This window comes from Xyrauchen texanus, chromosome 34 (genome assembly GCF_025860055.1).
Source record: "Xyrauchen texanus isolate HMW12.3.18 chromosome 34, RBS_HiC_50CHRs, whole genome shotgun sequence".
Lineage (NCBI taxonomy): Eukaryota > Metazoa > Chordata > Actinopteri > Cypriniformes > Catostomidae > Xyrauchen > Xyrauchen texanus.
Window position 1 is genome coordinate 16,420,228 of NC_068309.1, and position 18,406 is coordinate 16,438,633.

At 35.9% G+C, this 18,406-nt stretch overlaps 1 protein-coding gene and 1 pseudogene across 1 annotated transcript in view; one reads left to right on the plus strand and one right to left on the minus strand.

Annotated features, from left to right (window-relative positions):
• LOC127627969 (5-hydroxytryptamine receptor 4-like) overlaps positions 1 to 5,741 on the plus strand; it is a 44,371-nt gene extending 38,630 nt beyond the window's left edge. The window contains exon 8 of the mRNA XM_052104597.1: positions 4,931 to 5,741. Coding sequence (XP_051960557.1) covers positions 4,931 to 5,024 — 94 coding nt within the window. The 3' untranslated portion in view covers positions 5,025 to 5,741. The remainder of the gene's footprint in view (positions 1 to 4,930) is intronic.
• Positions 5,742 to 6,594: 853 nt separating this feature from the next.
• On the minus strand, positions 6,595 to 18,405 carry LOC127627361 (protein regulator of cytokinesis 1-like; annotated as a pseudogene).
• Position 18,406: the final 1 nt, after the last annotated feature.

An 18,406-nucleotide genomic window follows, 5' to 3' on the forward strand; every position in this document is an offset into this window, starting at 1 on the left:
TATTGCATGCTGTAGCGACACAAAAACAAACACAAAGACAATGTTAAGCTTAATTTAACGAGTGTTTGTGTTTGATATAATGGCAAGTGATTTTCTAGAACCAAATTAGCAATTCAGCATGATTACTCAAGGACAAAGTGTTGGAGTGATGGCTGCTGGAAATGGCGCCTGTCTAGATTTGATCAAAAAAAAATAATTTAAATAGTGATGGTGCTGTTTTTTTACATCAATAATGTCCTGACTATACTTTGTGATCAGTTGAATGCCACTTTGGTGAATTAAAGTACCAATTTCCTTCCAAAACAGCTAAATCTGTACATTATTCCAAATTTCTGGTCGCCAGTATTACTAGTAGTTCATAAGCTCCCATAAAGTAATGCGTATTTGCATAATATGCCGTTTACCTGTACTGATTCAATAAACAGCTTTAAAATTTTACACTGAAGTGTTTAAAAACTGTGAATTTCAATTTGATCTTGTTACGGTTGATGTTCAAACCTTGTTTGCTCACGTAACTGTCAGCTGTAATAAATTATATCCCCATTAAAATACAATATGTAATAAAACAAGATTTAATGTAAATAACAATATTCAATAACTGTATCTAAAATTAATTAATAATTAATAAAATTTAATAATAAATTTTATTTATTAACAATAAATAAATTAATAGTAATACAACAGGCTGGAAAAATAGACATTTATTCATTTTAATATCTGTTTCATATGTGGAATATTGACACCGGGCGGCGTACACAGGAAAATGCACCGTTAGATCTGTTTCATGTTGAAGAAGTATTTTACATAATGTTTTCTCCGGTAAATGTAAACGAGTGTAAATGCAGCCCCTGGTCACCATCCACTTGCATTGTATGGACATACAGAGATTCTTTCAAAAACCTTCATTTGTATTTTGCAGAAGAAAGAAAGTCATACACATCTGGGATGGCATGAAGGTGAGTAAATGATGTGAGAATTTCATTTTTCTAACCAACTATGCATTTAAACAATTGACAAAGTACTGAGTGACCGAAACAAGTGTATCTACCAAGAGAATTTAGCAGTGTTTAAGCATAAGAGTTTTCCCCACAAATCACAACAAAGTATATATTTTATTTTGTGAAATGCTGTGCATGACTATCAAGCTATACAAAAAAAGCCAACAATATTGGCCCAAAAATGATTAGAAGTTTCAATTGCATCGTAATGCCGTAAGTTACTTTTACTCATAATTTATCCAACCCCTTTCTCTTGTTAAAAAAGATTGCCGAACAAAAAGAACAACATGCCGTCTCCTCCCGATCAGTCGGTCAGCAGATCCTAACCTTTGTCCTGCACTAGACCCTGCTGAAGCACCCCTAAATAGTAACAAGCAACATCTGTGTTTGAATGATTTGTATATTTATATTTATTAATTGTGTGTCCTTGGCTCCTCTCTCTCACACACACACAGAAACAAATCCAGCTATTAGGGTCGGGCAATAAAATAACTACTGTTATCATACAAATGTATATATATATTTTTTTTTATCTGTTGTTTGATCCATTTAATTTGTTTAGAATGTGCTTGTATATTGCAATTAATGCAAGGCTTTCCTTTTGTCCACTGCCTAATTTGTGCACACTGCAATCTGATAACTGAAAAACATTCAATTAATTGCATTTTACCTGTTGCAGATGTTAATTTTATTTAATTCAAAATAGTTGGTTTATTTTACTTTTAGTTCAGATCATTGTAAATGTTTTATGTGCACTGAACAAAAAAACGCACGAAATTAACAAAATTGTCATTTGTCTATATATAGCCTATATATATATATATATGCAAAAATAAAACCTTTTCACTCAATAATTGTTTTGTGGTTTATTCTACATATGTATGATTTGGGGATTTTATGGCTGAGAAGAGATGTGCAGAAATTGGGTTAGATGAGTCTTGGGTGTTGCTCACTTATGGGGTTTCTGGTTAAAGGCTAGTGCTGATATGGTATACATAAGGCTGAGATTCAGTACTGATATTATACAAGTTCAGTTATGGGCTACTGATCGGCTGAGATTTGGGCCAGTTATAGCCCATGCGTGGCCCTTCTCTGAAAATCCAGATCTGGGCCACTGCGGGACTTTCGATCATTGTTGTATGTGGGCCAAGGGAAAACAGATTATGTGAACCGGAGCTGAGCCAGACAAAAATTGCTATGTGGTATCATGACGTGCACTCAGTTTGGACCATACACTGACTGAAGGAGCGGTGGTGGTGTAGTGGTCTAAGCACATAACTGGTAATCATAACTGGTAATCTGGTAATCAGAAGTACACTGGTTCGAACCCCACAGCCACCACCGTTGTGTCCTTGAGCAAGGCACTTAACTCCAGGTTGCTCCGGGGGGATTGTCCCTGTAATAAGTGCACTCTAAGTCGCTTTGGATAAAAGCGTCTGCCAAATGCATAAATGTAAAATGTAAGGACTAGACCACTTACACTTTTGTTGTGGGAGGGTGGGGGACGCTTACATGGGAGGAGACAAGGCAGATTATAGAGGAACTCCCCATTTTTACAGGTGGAAAATAGAGTATTGTGACCAACTATATATACCTGTATATAACAAATTATAATATAATGGAATTTCAATAAAGCCTTTCTGTGGGCCCCCCTACAGTGTTACTCAGGTCCATCATTACCCGTGGTCTGACGCCCCTGTTTGCAGCTTGGTCAGTAAGCAGCTTTCTCCTAAGCAACATAATAACCCCACTGCTCTTGTGTAAATAACAAACATGGTATCCATGTAAGACTTTGGTATTTAATTTTTTGTTGCTTCGCTTTATTTCCAGATATTTCAGAGTTGTTGCTGTTTCTATAACAACCTGCAAAGGAATTGCACTTCAAAAGTGGGGTTTCCTTTCCCTTAATCTACCAGGGCATATACATGAACATGAGGGACCGTCAATGTTTTACAGTGGTGTTTATAAATGGGTTTAGTTTAGTGTATATGCTTTTCCACTGTACTCCCTGAATTGTTTTGTTGACTTGTTGGGCTCCATCCTATGTTTTTATTCTGTCTGTTCCAAGAACATGCGCACTCTGTTAGAACAGTGCGTATGGTCGTGCAATTAACTGAGAGGTCAAATTTTGGAAATCATATTTTTATTGGGCAAGGAAAGCCTGTCAGAGAGATGAGAAAGTACTGAGGAACTTAGTAAGTTTGTGGCATGTGTGACAGTCAGGATGAGAATTCCACAGTCTTATCCTGCCAACCCTCAGCCAACCTTTCCTCAAGACAAACTCACATGAGTCAAATACTCCCCAAGCAACCAATGACACATTCTTAAGCGTTTTCATTCCGATAAACAGCTGTTGTTGTGCTATATCACCATTAATTGAACAACACGCTGTGCACCTTGTTCATGCACACTAAATGGGATATTGTTTATAATTTCTCCCTGTGATGATCTGCAGTGAATACCACAGGTTTCCTGAAACTTGCTGTAGAGCCCAGATAATGCAACCAAGTGCAAGTTTTAGTGTTTTGCCCTACATGATTGGTTTCTATGTTAAATTATATACAGTAGCTCTCTATTTTATTTCATGGTATATTTGGATGTGATTGCTGTTGCAAGTTTAAAGAATGTTGTTGGGAGTGTTTTCTACACATTTATTTATCAAAAAACATTTCATTTTAGCTACACATTAAATATCTTACAGCTACTGTTCAATATAATATCAACAGACCTAGAATAGGATATTAAAGGTGCACCCAGTAACTTTGGTCTTTGTGTCATCTTGGACTTACACTGACATCTAGTGGCTTGGATGCAGCATAATTTAAAATCAATAGCTTTCAGTTTCAGATGCTATTGTAGAAATGTAGTATTCATGGTCAGCCATGATTAATTTAATCAATGAGTGGAAGTGTCAAATAACAGGACTGTTACTGAGATTAAGTGAGTAGTATTTGGCTGGTCATGTGATTCTAACATGTGTGGGCCCTCTCCATTTTAGAATAAAACTGCTTTTATAAGGTTACTGATATGACTGGAGTCTTCATTTTAATGTTAGTGGTTATGATTTCTTACATATATTGCAAAATTACCATTGATGTATTTAGGAGTTAAACGTTTTAATGAGTAAAGAAATTACTGAATGCACCTTAAAATAACAGGAAAATTGGTGAATTGACTACAGATAGCATTTTGTAACCATTAATGGCATTTTCCCCACACCATAGTTATTTTCTAACCCTGGTCCCAAATGATTTGCTGAAAGTGACACATATGCTGAAAATATCGTAGAAGTTCTACATTAAAATATTATGCTGCTTTTGTTTTTCATCAATATTGTGTTTTAGTTGAGTAATGAAAGTGAAGATAGAGATAAACCAAACATATTATGAACTTTTAGACAAGTCTCACAGGAACACAAATTCCTTGTACTTATATAGCCATATTGAATGTTATGATTAAAAAATATAAACATGGAAAGATTGGGTGATTCATTGTAACAATAAACTGTATTTTTAAACATTTCTGTAAACTTCCAGATAGAGTTTCTTTCCTGTCCATTGGCTAACTTTGTGTTGTGATTTTGTCAAAGCAATATATATTATTAAATTTCATATCTGGCATGCTGATTCAAAAATTACTTATGTGTCTTTGGGATTTTAGTAACAAAAATTCACTGATTAATTAAGTTCTTAAGGTAAAATATAGTTTTTTTTTTTTTTTAACTAAAATACATAATGACCCTGAATAGACTACTTTGTTTTAGCTTAGGAGAGAACACAATTTCCAAGATCTGATTTAAATTGGATTCCTAGAAGCAACAGACTTTCTTAATGGTCAAGTATAAAATCAAGACCAACATGAAAGTGCATATGCTTTTTAAGCCAAGAAAGCAGACTATATTTACATTTTTTGTGCTTTTTATTTCTCTTCAGATTGTCATTTCTACCGAACCGAAGGTACAGTGACAATTCCAACCGAATCCTGTCAAGCGAGCTGGAGTCGCAGGAATCTGTTGTTGCCTCATAGAGGTCCCATGTCTGCAGATGCCACTTGATGACTGATCAAACATCAGCCCACATTGGAAATATATCTCAAATCAGAGAGTTTTAATTCATCCTGGTTTCCTTTTTGATGGGTATTTGCTTTCAAAGATATATAATAGTTACAAAGGTGGACTATATACAGTAGGCCTATTTCACAGAACTTCTGTTAGGATAAATTTGCATGCAGGCATGTTACAGAACTGATTAAATCAGTGTGAATGCAAAAAGATAATGTCCAGGAATGTTCAAGGAGATGGGGAAAGTTTAAGCACAACAAAGCAAATGAAGGCAAAGACTGCACTTTTAAGAGAAATCTCTCTTGATCATTTTCAAGCTGTTCTCATCTTTCAAGTTCAGAGGAACATGGCTAGTTTAGCAGTAAAGTCTGACAAACAATGACAAATCCTGCTCAGCGGGTGAGAGAAAGTGCCCCATAATTTAAGCATGCAGTTATTATTGCATCCAGTAAACCATTTCCTCTAATCAAGATTTTCAGACTAAGAAGATACTCCATCTTTAATCATTAATGTATTTATGTTTTTACATGTACAGTTTTGGCTTCTGTGAAAAGAATAAGTTATTTGTCACTGCGTGACATTTTTTATTTTAAAGTATCACTGTGTAATCTAACTGCATTTATTGTACAGTGTATCTGGAAGACCTAAAACCTATTAAGTTTCATAAAAAACACATTGTTACTCTGTATTGCATCTGTTCAGCACAATTTTATCCATTGCATTAAAGCCTGTGTTTGATGGATATGCCATTGTTATTTCCACTGTGCTACTTTCTGCTCAATGGAGGTTCCTAGAAGACCGCTAAATGGTGAACCATTTTAATTGTATAATGCTTTATATGGACTTGAAATCATTAGCACGATCAACCCATTACATTGTTTTGCTCAAATGCATGTCAAAACATTGAGTGCCCCTCAAATATTCAAACTATAGCACCAAAGATCCCAGTTTCGTTTGCAAAACATATGAAGATATAGGTTATTCTGCCATGGATGTTTTTTTTCTCTGCTAGCTACAATTGAACTTGGTATGGCAGGTGGGTAAAAAACAGATCAATATTTAATATTCAATATTCTCTGGAGATTAAGAGTAAAAAGGACTTAAATATTGATCTGTTTTTCACCCACACTTATCATACAGCTTCTGAGGACATGGATTTATCCACTGGATTACTTTTGTTGATTTTTGGAGTTTCAAAAGGTCTGGTCATCATTCACTTGCATTGTATGGACCTACAGAGGTGATATATTCTTAAAATCTTTGTTTGCATTCTGCTGAAGAAAATTATTCACATCTGGGATGGCATGAGGATGAGTAAATGAGAGAATTTTCATTTTTAGGTGAACTATTCCTTTAAGGCTTTACCATGTCTAGGAATTCATGAAGTCAGTGTAAATAAATGTATTGTATTAAGGAGTGTGCACACTTTAAAAAAAGCTTTGAATATTTAATTGAAATTGTATAAGGAAGCATTTTATTTTTTGAAAAGTGCTGTATGTACAAAGGAATGCAAAGAACTGACCTTTTATAAGATAATATATACATAATCTGCCTAGACAAGTAAACAAAATAAATTAGATAAAAGAACAATAGGCAAGAAGAAAAAAACGAAATATTTGAAAAGTCACTGCACTCGTCAAATCTAGATAAGACAAAAACCTGAGAATACCTCAAATTATCATTAGTGACTTATGCTTCATAACAAAACAAATAGTTTCAATGTTGACAAGATGATCAGAGCAAGTCTCTAACAGTAGAATTATGAAAAGCATCAAAGCTGGCTTTCTTGGAAAGCTTGTTCTGTAGTGGAAGAGACCAAAAATGACAATACATTTGTTAACCCATCTTTACGAGTTAAACAGTCATCAATCTTTAGAATAATTTGTGGGCCTTAAAAATGTTAATGATCTTATGGGAATTAGTGGTCACAAATGAGCACTCTTCTTATCACTGATGCTCCATTTGCAGTTAATATACATCCCAGGAAGTGGTTGAGTGCTGAGTGATTGGACTTACAGTAAAGTCAAAGAAGCTCACTGGAACTGGCCTCGTCACTGTTGAACTTCTGGAGCAGCACACGTGGTCCAGAGCTGGCCTCTGTAGTCTTATTCCTCTGTTGGGCAAATCCAGAAGACAAAAATACTCAAGACGATCATCAAAAAACTCATTTCTTGCACTACTGAGAACATTCAGTTGATGTGACATGACGTCTATTAAGAATGAACTTGCCTTCTCTTTGACTTAAAATCAGTGTCAGAATTAGAAAATAAACTTTTTATCAAGGGGAAATATTTGCACACTGAAACAGATTTGATGCATGTAAGAACACAGTGTGTCATCCATACTTTTTAAATACTTCACTACTGAACTAAATTCTCATTCTGAACAAAAATGCTGCCCATAAAATCAAATCAAATGTAGCTGTAAATAATCCACAAGATATCATGGCACAATAAAAACTCTGTAATACAGATATCTGTAATAGTAGCTACAGGTCACTACAGTGTCTGCAAAAGCACTAAACCACTAACTACGTAGACCTAGATTATTATGAAAAATGAAAAGTTTGATAATAAAGAATTATTTTTTAAAGGCTTATTTTGCCCCTGGAATATTTTGGTGGCATTTTCTTTCTGGTCACAGGGTTATTTCTGACTCCGCTAGATTGTTTGCAGACAGTGCTGATTTTTATTCTTATGCAACAGAGTCATCTAGTGTTTGCCAAGAGAAATTCTCTATTTTCACACTACACTTCATTGTAAAAGTGTTTTGGACTGATCTTAAGACAAAGCTATGAGCACAGGGCTGAACAGAGTTTTGATTGCCATGACCAGGCATTATAACTTGGCAGAGTTGAGGCCTTCCTGGCACACACACTCAAACATGGTGGATGAACTGCAGCTACTGTTACTACTGACACTGCTGACTGTGGTAGTGCGAGGTATCAGATTATTGGGTGTCTGTCAGAAAGATGGTTACAGAAAGGTGATTACACAATGTTTTATTAAAAAGCTTGTTTTTAAATCAGGGTTACTCACCTTTTGACCAATGAATATGCTTTTACAGATATTCCATTACTAGGTATTGATTTCGAAAAAATAATTTATATATTGTATTCACAAAGAGTGCATAGTAATTATATATATATATATTATATATATATATATATATATATATATATATATATATATATATATATATAAAATGGAAATCTCCATTTGAAATTCCCTTATATTCCAGGTTTTCCATGGCCTTGGGAACCCCGTTGAATTGAAAATAGTTACCTTTCTAATTTTGTTGGGGCTTGGGGTGGTACATGTTGACCCAAGAGCTCTTTTTGTTGGAGGTTTAAACTGAGAGGTTTCTGCTTTCTTTGTCATCTGGAAAGCACAAATCATCCTGGTATAAAAAAGTGCTCTTGCACACAACAGAAAGTACCCAAACATATAAAGGTAAGTATCAACTAACTATATTACTAAATCACTTTATGGCATGTATTGTGAGTGTACTGATAACTTAAGTGAAACTAATTAAATCCCTTTACGAGCAGAGTAAACAGCCATAAAGTCAAATTCACCCGTTCATTCTTCTCTTTATCTTTCTGCAAATGATGCTCTTCCCACTGGCTGGAGATGTAATCCATGATCCTTTGACCTTGCACAAGGAAGGCAACGCACTTATTATTTTCCCATTCATCCACACAGCCTCTCAACTCCTCCTCCAGCTGTGTGTGTAGAAATTCACACTCCATTAATACTACACAATAGGATAAATGTCACTGAAAGTGATAAAATTGCCTCCAAGTTTATTAAAACTTTGTTGCAACATCTGATATCTTGATAATCTGTTCTAGGCTTTCTTATACAGTGCCTTTAGAAAATCAGCAAACCCCTTTGGAATAGTCACTCTTTTTTGTCTTACAGCCTGAAATCAAATCCCATTAAAAATTGATTGCTTCCTAGTTTTATTTACTAATTTTGCCTTACAGCATTCAAGTAATGAAAAACCATTTAGAGCAGAGACTGGATAATTGGTCAGGATTGAAGGCAAATGGATACTGCCATGTACACCCATATTCTTGAGGAAAATCAGTGGCACTCGACAACTGTAGATAATGCACGACAATGACTCTAAACACACCGCCAAAAAAACAAAGCAGTGGCTTAAGGATAGGAAAGTCAATGTCCTTGAGTGGTCAAGTCAGAGTCCTGACCTAAATTCAGTAGAAACCCTGTGGATGGACTTGAAGAGAGCAGTCCATTGCCACTCACCCCACAATTTGTCTGAACTCAAACATTTCTGCAAGGAAGAATGGGCAAATATTCTCCAATCTAGGTGTGCAAATCTAGAACAGGCATATCTAAAAAGACAGTAGCTCTTCTAAGTATCAGGGGCATGATAACTTTTCAAACTCTGTTATTCTAATGTCATATTTTATACATTTTTGGAACTGTTACCTTTTTTCTGTTACTTTTATGTTGTAAGGCAACATTTTTAAATAAATCTGGAAATGTATTAATTTTTTTAAATGGGTTTTGATTTCAGGCTGTAAGACAAAATAAGTGACTATTCCAAATGGGTATGATGATTTTTCTATAGGCACTGTAAATATTACAAAATAAAATATTTGATTTTGATTCAATGTAATGGGTAAGGGGTAATAAATGCTCAATCTAATTATTCTGATTGAGAATTTGTTAGTGAATGAAAGTATTTGACATAAAAGGATCACATAAAATAATAGGAAAAATGCCCCCAAAAATAAAATCCAGGGGACAATGGGAAAGTTAATTTCGGACACTGTTCCCAACCATTTAAATACTTTTTCAAAATAAATGTTTATTTTGAGTACCTTGGGAAGCAGTTTCTGCACTTTGGCCCGGTCCTTACTCTGACCCTCCTCTGTTGCGGAATCGGTTAGGATCTGCAGCCTTTCTCTGACAAGGCAAACATATTGAAACACATGAAATCACATCAGGTTGAGTTCAGTGTAAACATCGGACTTGAAATGCCTGTGAAAACCTGAAACTCCTGAAACAGAGCCCAGTTCCTCTTCCATTTCTCCAGGTCCTCCAGTATTTACTGAGCTGCCTCATAGAAAGCCTTCATTCTCAGCAGCTCTTTGTCATGCAGGGTCAGTAGCTCCTCTGTGTAATGATGTGTACAACAACAGTTGGGTGGTAACCAGAATACAGTCAAAGCCCTCTTCCATGTACAAGTAAACGATTAGCTAGGCAGAATTTAAGAGAATAACAACTTAAGGGATAGTTCACCTATAAATTATTCTCTCATCATTTACTCACCTTATGACATGCCAAATGTGTATGACTTTCTTTGTTCTGCAAAACACAATTGAAGATATTTAGATTAACATTTCAGCTTTGTAGGTCCATACAGTGCAAGTGAATGGGTACAAAAATGTTGAAGCACTAAAATGCGCATAAAAGGTAAGTTGTAAAATCCATATCTTCAGAAGTACTTTGATGGGTGCAAGTAGGGTTGGGACGATTCATCGACGTCATTGATTACATAAATACGTCGATTTGCATAACATGTGTCGGGACGTCGCAATGGAATAATTAAAATGGCACCACCCGGTTTAAGCATGGATTCCCCGAAGAACAAGCTGCAGATAAAAAAACTTGCCCACGGTCAACTAAAGCGTGGGAGTATTTTAGCCAGAGACCCAACAATGTGGTGCTGTGTAAGATATGCAAATTGGAAATGGCTTATCACAGCAGTACAACCGGCATGAACTAACACTTGAAGCGAAAGCATCCCGGAGCGCTTGTCAAGGCGGCGGCACCGTAAGTCCTGTTTACTTTTTTTCCCTATCCAAACATGGCATAAATTAATATTACAACCCATGCTTCTGTTAGTAGTAGTCACTTAAAATAGATTTTCTAAATGTTTCCTCATCGCCCCATATTAAAAGTAATTTCTACACCGCTGCTAACGTAACTTTCCACCATGCGTCATCTAATTTTGTTATTTGGCCGTTTTATATTTTCTGTTTAGTTTAACGGCCATGTATGAGTGAGAAAATGGTGTAAACTGTGTGAGACTGTTACAGTCTGTAAATCGTTTCAATTCTATTCTTTGTCCTACTGAGATTTAATTCAGATTGCAATAGTTTTAGTTATTCCTGTTAGAAAAAAGTTAACTGTTGCTCGAATTGCACTAATGTTACTGTAAGATGAGGGGGAGGGAGAAAGGTGGAATGTGGTAAATTGGGTGTGTGTATTACTGAGAGTTGATTAAGAAAAAACAAAGTTTTAGAAAAACATTTGTGTTACTCAAATTGCACTAATTTTACTGTAAAATTATTTTATGTTGGACTGCTAAACTTGAGGTTGCACAATGTTTTGATATTCCTCCTGAAAGTGACCTGAAGTTTACATTTTGTTTAATTTATTTTGTTGTTGGATTGCTAAATGTAGACAGCATTTTCCTTTTACTCTAATTGAACAAGTTCTTACTTAAAATCATTCCAAAATAAAATTAAAGTAATCTACATTTATCTACATTTTTGGAGAAACAGATCAATATTTAAGTCCTTTTCTACTATAAATTCTCCTCCCTGCACAGCAGGTGGCGATATGCACGAACATTGCAAATCACCAAAAACAAAAGAAGAATGTGAAAGTGAAAGCAAGAGATTAATCATAAAAAAGGACTTAAATGTTGATCCATTTCTCACTCAAACTTATCATTTTCACTTCTGAAGACATGGATTAACCACTGGAGTCTTATGGATTACTTTTATGTTGTCTTTGTCCTTTTGGAGCTTCGATATTTTGGTACCCATTCACTTGCATTGTGAGGATATACAGAGCTGAAATATTATTCTAAAAATCTTTGTTTGTGTTCAGCAGAAGAAAGTCATACACATCTGAGTCCGCATGAGAGTGAGTAAATAATGAGAGAATGTCCCTTTAAGTTTCCTTCTGTTTCTCACCCAAAGCTATCGTATGACTTCAGGAGGCTTGGAATATTGCACAGAAGTTGTATAGATAAATTGTTATTCTTCTTTTGTATCCCGTTTGAACCTTGAAATCTCAAGGCCTCATGCAATATAGCTTTTCTCTGTGTTTGTGTTGTGTAAGAAGCAAAGTCATACAGGTTTGGAATGACATGAGGTGGGTGAGTAAACGGAAAATACATTTTTATATTTGGGTAAACAACTCCTTTAATCGTTCTTAAAAGTAAATTCAACTTACTATCACAGAAGTGAATAATGAATGCTTCTCTCTGTTCTGGTCACAGCCCCTGTCGGATCTTATCAATCACTTCCTCCAGCTGTGCCATCTGCAGTTCCTCCAAATGTTCCAGAACACCCTTCCACTGCAAGAGGAAATGCACTCTATTAACACACAGTGGTAAACCACAAGGAACACTAAGATCGGTGTTCCCTGATATGACATCCTGTGGGCTGGACACAAATGAGCTCTCACCCGTCTGATATCATCAGGGAGAGTGCTCATGGTAGCCTCTTGGAATGCCTCTCCTTTCGGCACTGGACAACACAGTCGATACACAAGGCTTGTAGCTCACTCCCTTGAGTTCGTCTGTGGGTAATAAATATTCATTAAATATTAAATGCAGTCAGCACAAGGGGGTTGCCTCTTTATTGAATTAGCTTTAGTGGAGGGCAACAGGAAATTATGGGGAAGAGAGGCACAACATGATCAAGAACCGTTGCAAGCCAGACTCAACCCCGTGTCAGTTTCGGGCTGGTCAGGATGCTCAAAGAAACCGAGCAATGTTACTAGCAACTCAGAGCCCCAGTGTTACACTTTTCAGCCTACACAGCTTATTTATAGTTGTCTCTGCATTTTGAGTTGGGACAATAGAAAACAATTTACACCAAAATAAAATTATTTTTATTTTTTATTTAAATTATTTTAAATTTAAACTGTAGTACCTGGCTAAGCAGCAGCTTCAGAACTTTGATATTGTCATGTGTAAGAAGAAAAATGTCAGTGTCGGAGCAGATAGACTCTCTCTCTAAACTGCTCTCAGGTTCATGTCCCTTCTCATCCATCACAATCCTGATGTCCTTCCAGACTGTGAGTGATGTCCCTTCCCAAGACAAACACGCCCCATAGCATAATCCCACCCTTGACCCTGATTGACAGGTTTCCGTGTAAGGCATCAATGGAAATACTAAGGGAATTAGTATTCCATTTGAGTTTTGGCTGGCTACATACGCGACGCTGAGAAAGTGAAAAAGCAGACGTGGTAATTGAAATTGCTATTTAAATATGACAGGGCCAAAACTCGTAAGATATGGAAAACACAGTTGCAAACGGACTTTGCTTTTCCATTTGAAATCAGGCAGTCACTGTGCGTTCGCTTAAACGAAAATGCAAACCGTAATGCGCGATTTGCAATTGCGTTTGGATTATGTCACATTTTATGCGTCCACAAATTGAAAACGCAATTGCAAATACAATTTGCAATTCCTTTTGAATAATGTCCGGAAAATCATTCCATACATCTATATTCCTTTTCACAGTTTGCATTCTCTCAACCCTCTGATCTTCCATGATGCCAATGCAGTCCCATATATATCCGCTAGTCTTGCCATTGCATGATTTATCTCAGTCACAAGAGGGCATGCCAGAGCTTCACTGATCACGCAAACACAAATAAATAAATTACATGAACTGAACACAGAAATACTTTTATGTTACATGCCAAAGAAAAAAACATCTGGGGACAGAAATTCAAAACCCTGGGTAATATGTCCATTAATATTGTTGATGTTCTATCATTTTTAATACCAAGTAACAGAGTTCATGTAAAACCTTACATGTAAACACACACATTATACATCTTCAAACGCACTTATTATCCCCCAAACATCTGTTTAGGCAGGCAGCTCACTAGGTTTTGAGACAGAGCCATAACATTATTTAAATCACGCTGGCTTTTAACAATTTCCACGTTTAATACAGACACTTAACTTCGTCGACAGGACATCGTTGTAACATATTAATCCAACACAACGTCGATCAGCTATACAATATTTTAAGTATGAAATAAATGACACCCGTCTCGCTTAGATAACGAGCGCTAAAGATTTGAATAATCGCTGACGTCATTTGTTCTTCTTCACTAGATGCCGCGTGAAAAAGAGACTTTTTTGCTACATGAGCACTTTGCTTAACTGTGGACATGTGTTGTAACAGGACTGACATAAATGATGAACTGTGGTGGCACAAAAGAATTACCTAATTATCTCCACAAAATCTTAAGGAATTGTAGTGTAATCTGTGGAATATCTTCAACAAAGGTAGGGTACTAGACCAAGTACAGTTGTAACACTTTTACATTTTTTGCTGAACTGCACAAATACAGTCCACAATAAACATGCAAATTTTTCACATTATATCCCTTTGTCTGTCTACTAACAAAACAAAAGCCAAAAACCTGCATAAACTGTTACTATTTTTTACAAATAGTGTTTAAGACAAGGAGTGCTTTTGTTACAACTGTCCCCATACCAGGTACAGTTGTAACTTGTAACACTATACCCCGGCATAATGTAATATGCTAAATAAGACGTTATACCTAACTTAAGTTGAATATACTGACACATTTTATAATCTGTGATTGTTTTCAAATATTTCTAATGCTTGCAAATGTATCGTTTCTAACGCATGAGCTGGAAATACTGTCTTGTTTTCCTCATCCTGATATGAGGCATCCTGTGACATGTACACACATGGAAACAAACCAAAAAACTCTTTTAAAATCATATTTTTGGAATAAATCGACTTTATAAAATTATTTACACTGCTTCACTATCTATCTATCTTAGACCCCGAAGCCGCCGCCAGGCGCCGCCATTTGCGCCATTTAGAATGTCAGCCGCCGCCAGCCAATAATTTCGTAAGCCAAATTGAGCCGCCATCTGATAAAGTTTGGCTGAGCCGGCTAGAATTATTTGCATCAAATAATAATTATATCACATAGAGACATACACACACGAAATATATAAACAATACACGAGATCTATTTTCCCACTGGATTCATAACAGCGCAGTCTTGTGCCCGTTGCTAAGATACACAGACTCACAGTGAACTGACGACCAATTAAAATTGCTCGTTTTCCGTACAGAAGAAGCGATGCATGTTTTTCTCGCACTGAGGTGAAATGGCGGAAAGAAGCAAGCAAGGTAATTTTGATCTCACTTCTCACATACTTTCCTAATTCCTACTTACTTTTTTCTTAACTTAGGCCTACCCAGACTTTTGTTAAATCTTCAGGGCACGGTTGCACAAACACCTGAATCAAAGATTGATGTTATGAACCAAATATTCTGGAACGGAGAGATTTATAGCACTGAACGTGATATTACTGCAGTAACAAACCACCGTTTCCACATTGCTAATTCACGACGCATGCGTAAGTGTACATTGAAGTGAAATGTGCAAAACTTTGTCCAAAATAATAGGCTACTGATAACAGTGTGTGTTTATATTAAGGCGAGACACGGCAGGCAAAAACATAGTTTTTTTTTTACTGGTCAATTTTGAGATTTTTGGATATTTGTCTTCAATAACATGTCTTCTTTCAGACTTGTGGTGAAAAAAAGTCCGAAATACACATTTAGGTCTTTATTTTACTACACTTCGTCTGTTTGCGTCTGTAGATTTCTCATAAAATTCAACAAAAGTTTGCATTCTTAATCAAGGTGTAATATGATAAGCTTCATCCATGATAATGCCAAGATATTGTATACAACTTAGCCTACATACATTTAGCCTAAACACAACACATTGTAGGCTATTTGAAAATGTTTTGTAGCATACAGACTACAAAATAAATATGTACATACGTTGCGAAAGTAAAATCTGATTGTATTGCATTTTGTAGAAAAATAGTGTAAGCCATGCATTGCTTGGAAATATTGAGATCTAGTAAATCAGTATAACATAGACAGTGGTGGACGAAGTACACATACCATGTACTTGAGTTAAAGTAAAGATACTCAAGGTAAAATATTACTTAAGTAAAAGTGGAAGTGCTGCCTTTAAAAATTCACTTGAGTAAAAGTACAAAAGTATTTGCCTTCAAATGTACTTAAGTATCCAAGTACTATGATTTTTTATGGCCATAATGTCCTATTATAATTTGTCACAAGGCTCTTGCTTAACTCAGTCTACATGAAGACTAATGTCACTCTTGGCACACCAATCTATTAATAATATGACATTAATTAGTCAGATGTGTGTGTGTGTGTGTATATATATATATATATATATATATATATATTTGAATTGAATACATTTTTTGTGTGTTTAATTTTGGAGGGAAGGGGACTGTTCCCATAAGGTATAATACATTTACAGTATTTACTGTATATATTTTTCTCGAGCGTCTATGGTCATAATTATTAACATCCTAATGTTATGATACATTCAAATAAACCTGCACAATGCCATTAAATATAAATATATATATATATATATATATATATATATATATATATATATATATATATATATATATATATATACATATACATACACACACATACATAGAATATATATATATATATTCTATGTTATGAGAGCAGCCAATTTCCTCCAAAATTAAACACAAAAGCGTATTAATGCAGTGTTTCTGCTACTCTCCAGAAAAACAATGCTATTATATGCAAGTCATTTTAGTGTCAACATAATAAGCAATGTACATTATGCGTCAATATTTACCGATAATTGCTGCAATAATAGCTGCTGCTCTCTGCCCCGCTTAAAATCATTGGCAACGCAATTTGTTTGGAACTATTGAGAGCTACACGAATCACGTGACCGTCGTGCGGCGAGATCACTGTCGCAACCGTCTATGTTCGCAACTCTCATATTTAACGGCTCTGGGGTGCGTTTCCCGTACAACAACGTAACTTGCTGCTCCACTACCGTGAGTACGATGCACTGTTGAAGAAATCAACTTGCTAGTCACGACTGTTTCCCAAAACCGTATTGTCGCAAATTGGTTGTTCAACCACATTGGTTAATGATGTCACACATGTGGTGGATTAAAAACTACTTTTAATGAATCTGTTCGAATTAATGATCGAATTAATGCTAGATGTTTTGCTATAAATTACGGACATGTCATCTGAGGACTCTCTCATATTTTTCTCAGTTATTTGCTTTATTTCCAGATTCAATCATAGGCTCGTTCTTACGCACTAGAGCACGTTCACACATGCGTACTCTTCAAAAATGGTGCTTTAAATCTATTGACAAACTAAAAGACATAAAGGACATTTGTATGTCTTCTAAATAAAAGATACTGATTTTACTGAATGTCATCTTGCTTATTTGGCTCAAGATAATAATTTATTAAGCCCACATGTTATAATAACAAGAAACTCTGCTTCTAACCACAGGTCGAGAGCTGTCGTTCCAACCACACAACTCTGCGATGCTGTTTTGCGAATGTTCGTTGGAACGATGGTTTCGGGAAACACCGACTCGTTGAACTATGATGATAACGACGGAACTTGCTACCATAGTTGGCTAACGATGCTTTTGGGAAGCGCACCCTGGTTCGCGCTTAGTAGATGCCGCCAAGGCAAGTTCAAAACAAAGCGGCGTGCTGTACTGTGATTGGTGGCTCGTTTGACCAGTTAAATTTTTATCCACTCATAAATAAAAAGGAACGACTGATTTTGAAAATGTAGTAGAGTAAAAAGTAAGATATTTGACTTTGAAATGTAGTGGAGTTAAAGTAAAAGTCTCCCCAAATTTAAATACTTCAGTAAAGTACAGATACACAAAAAAGCTACTTAAGTACAGTAACGAATTACATTTACTTCGTTACTGTCCACCACTGAACATAGACATCTGTAGACATGAAGTGGCAGCTTCAGCCATTTGCAGCTATGAAAAGTTTGGCGGCTGCAGCAGCCATTTAGGTTTTGGCTGAGCCGGCTAGCCAGCCAATAACTTCATCAGCCAGCCATTATTCTCAAAACAAATGGCTTCGGGCTCTAATCTATCTATCTATCTATCTATCTATCTATCTATCTATCTATCTATCTATCTATCTATCTGTCTGTCTGTCTGTCTGTCTGTGTGTCTGTCTGTCTGTCTGTCTGTCTGTATGTGTGCCTGCCTGCTTGCCTGCCTGCCTATCTATCTATCCATCGATCTATCTATCTTAATTAGTTTTTCTTACTTATCTGAGATTTCTGACTGTATAAAAGCTAACAAAACGCTAGAAGGAGCATTGGCAGGTTTCTTATGTAGCGGGTACAGTTGTAACAGTGTTGCATCTCATCTTTCTCTGCTTATCATCATCTTACATGTTTGCGTGATTTTCTCCATG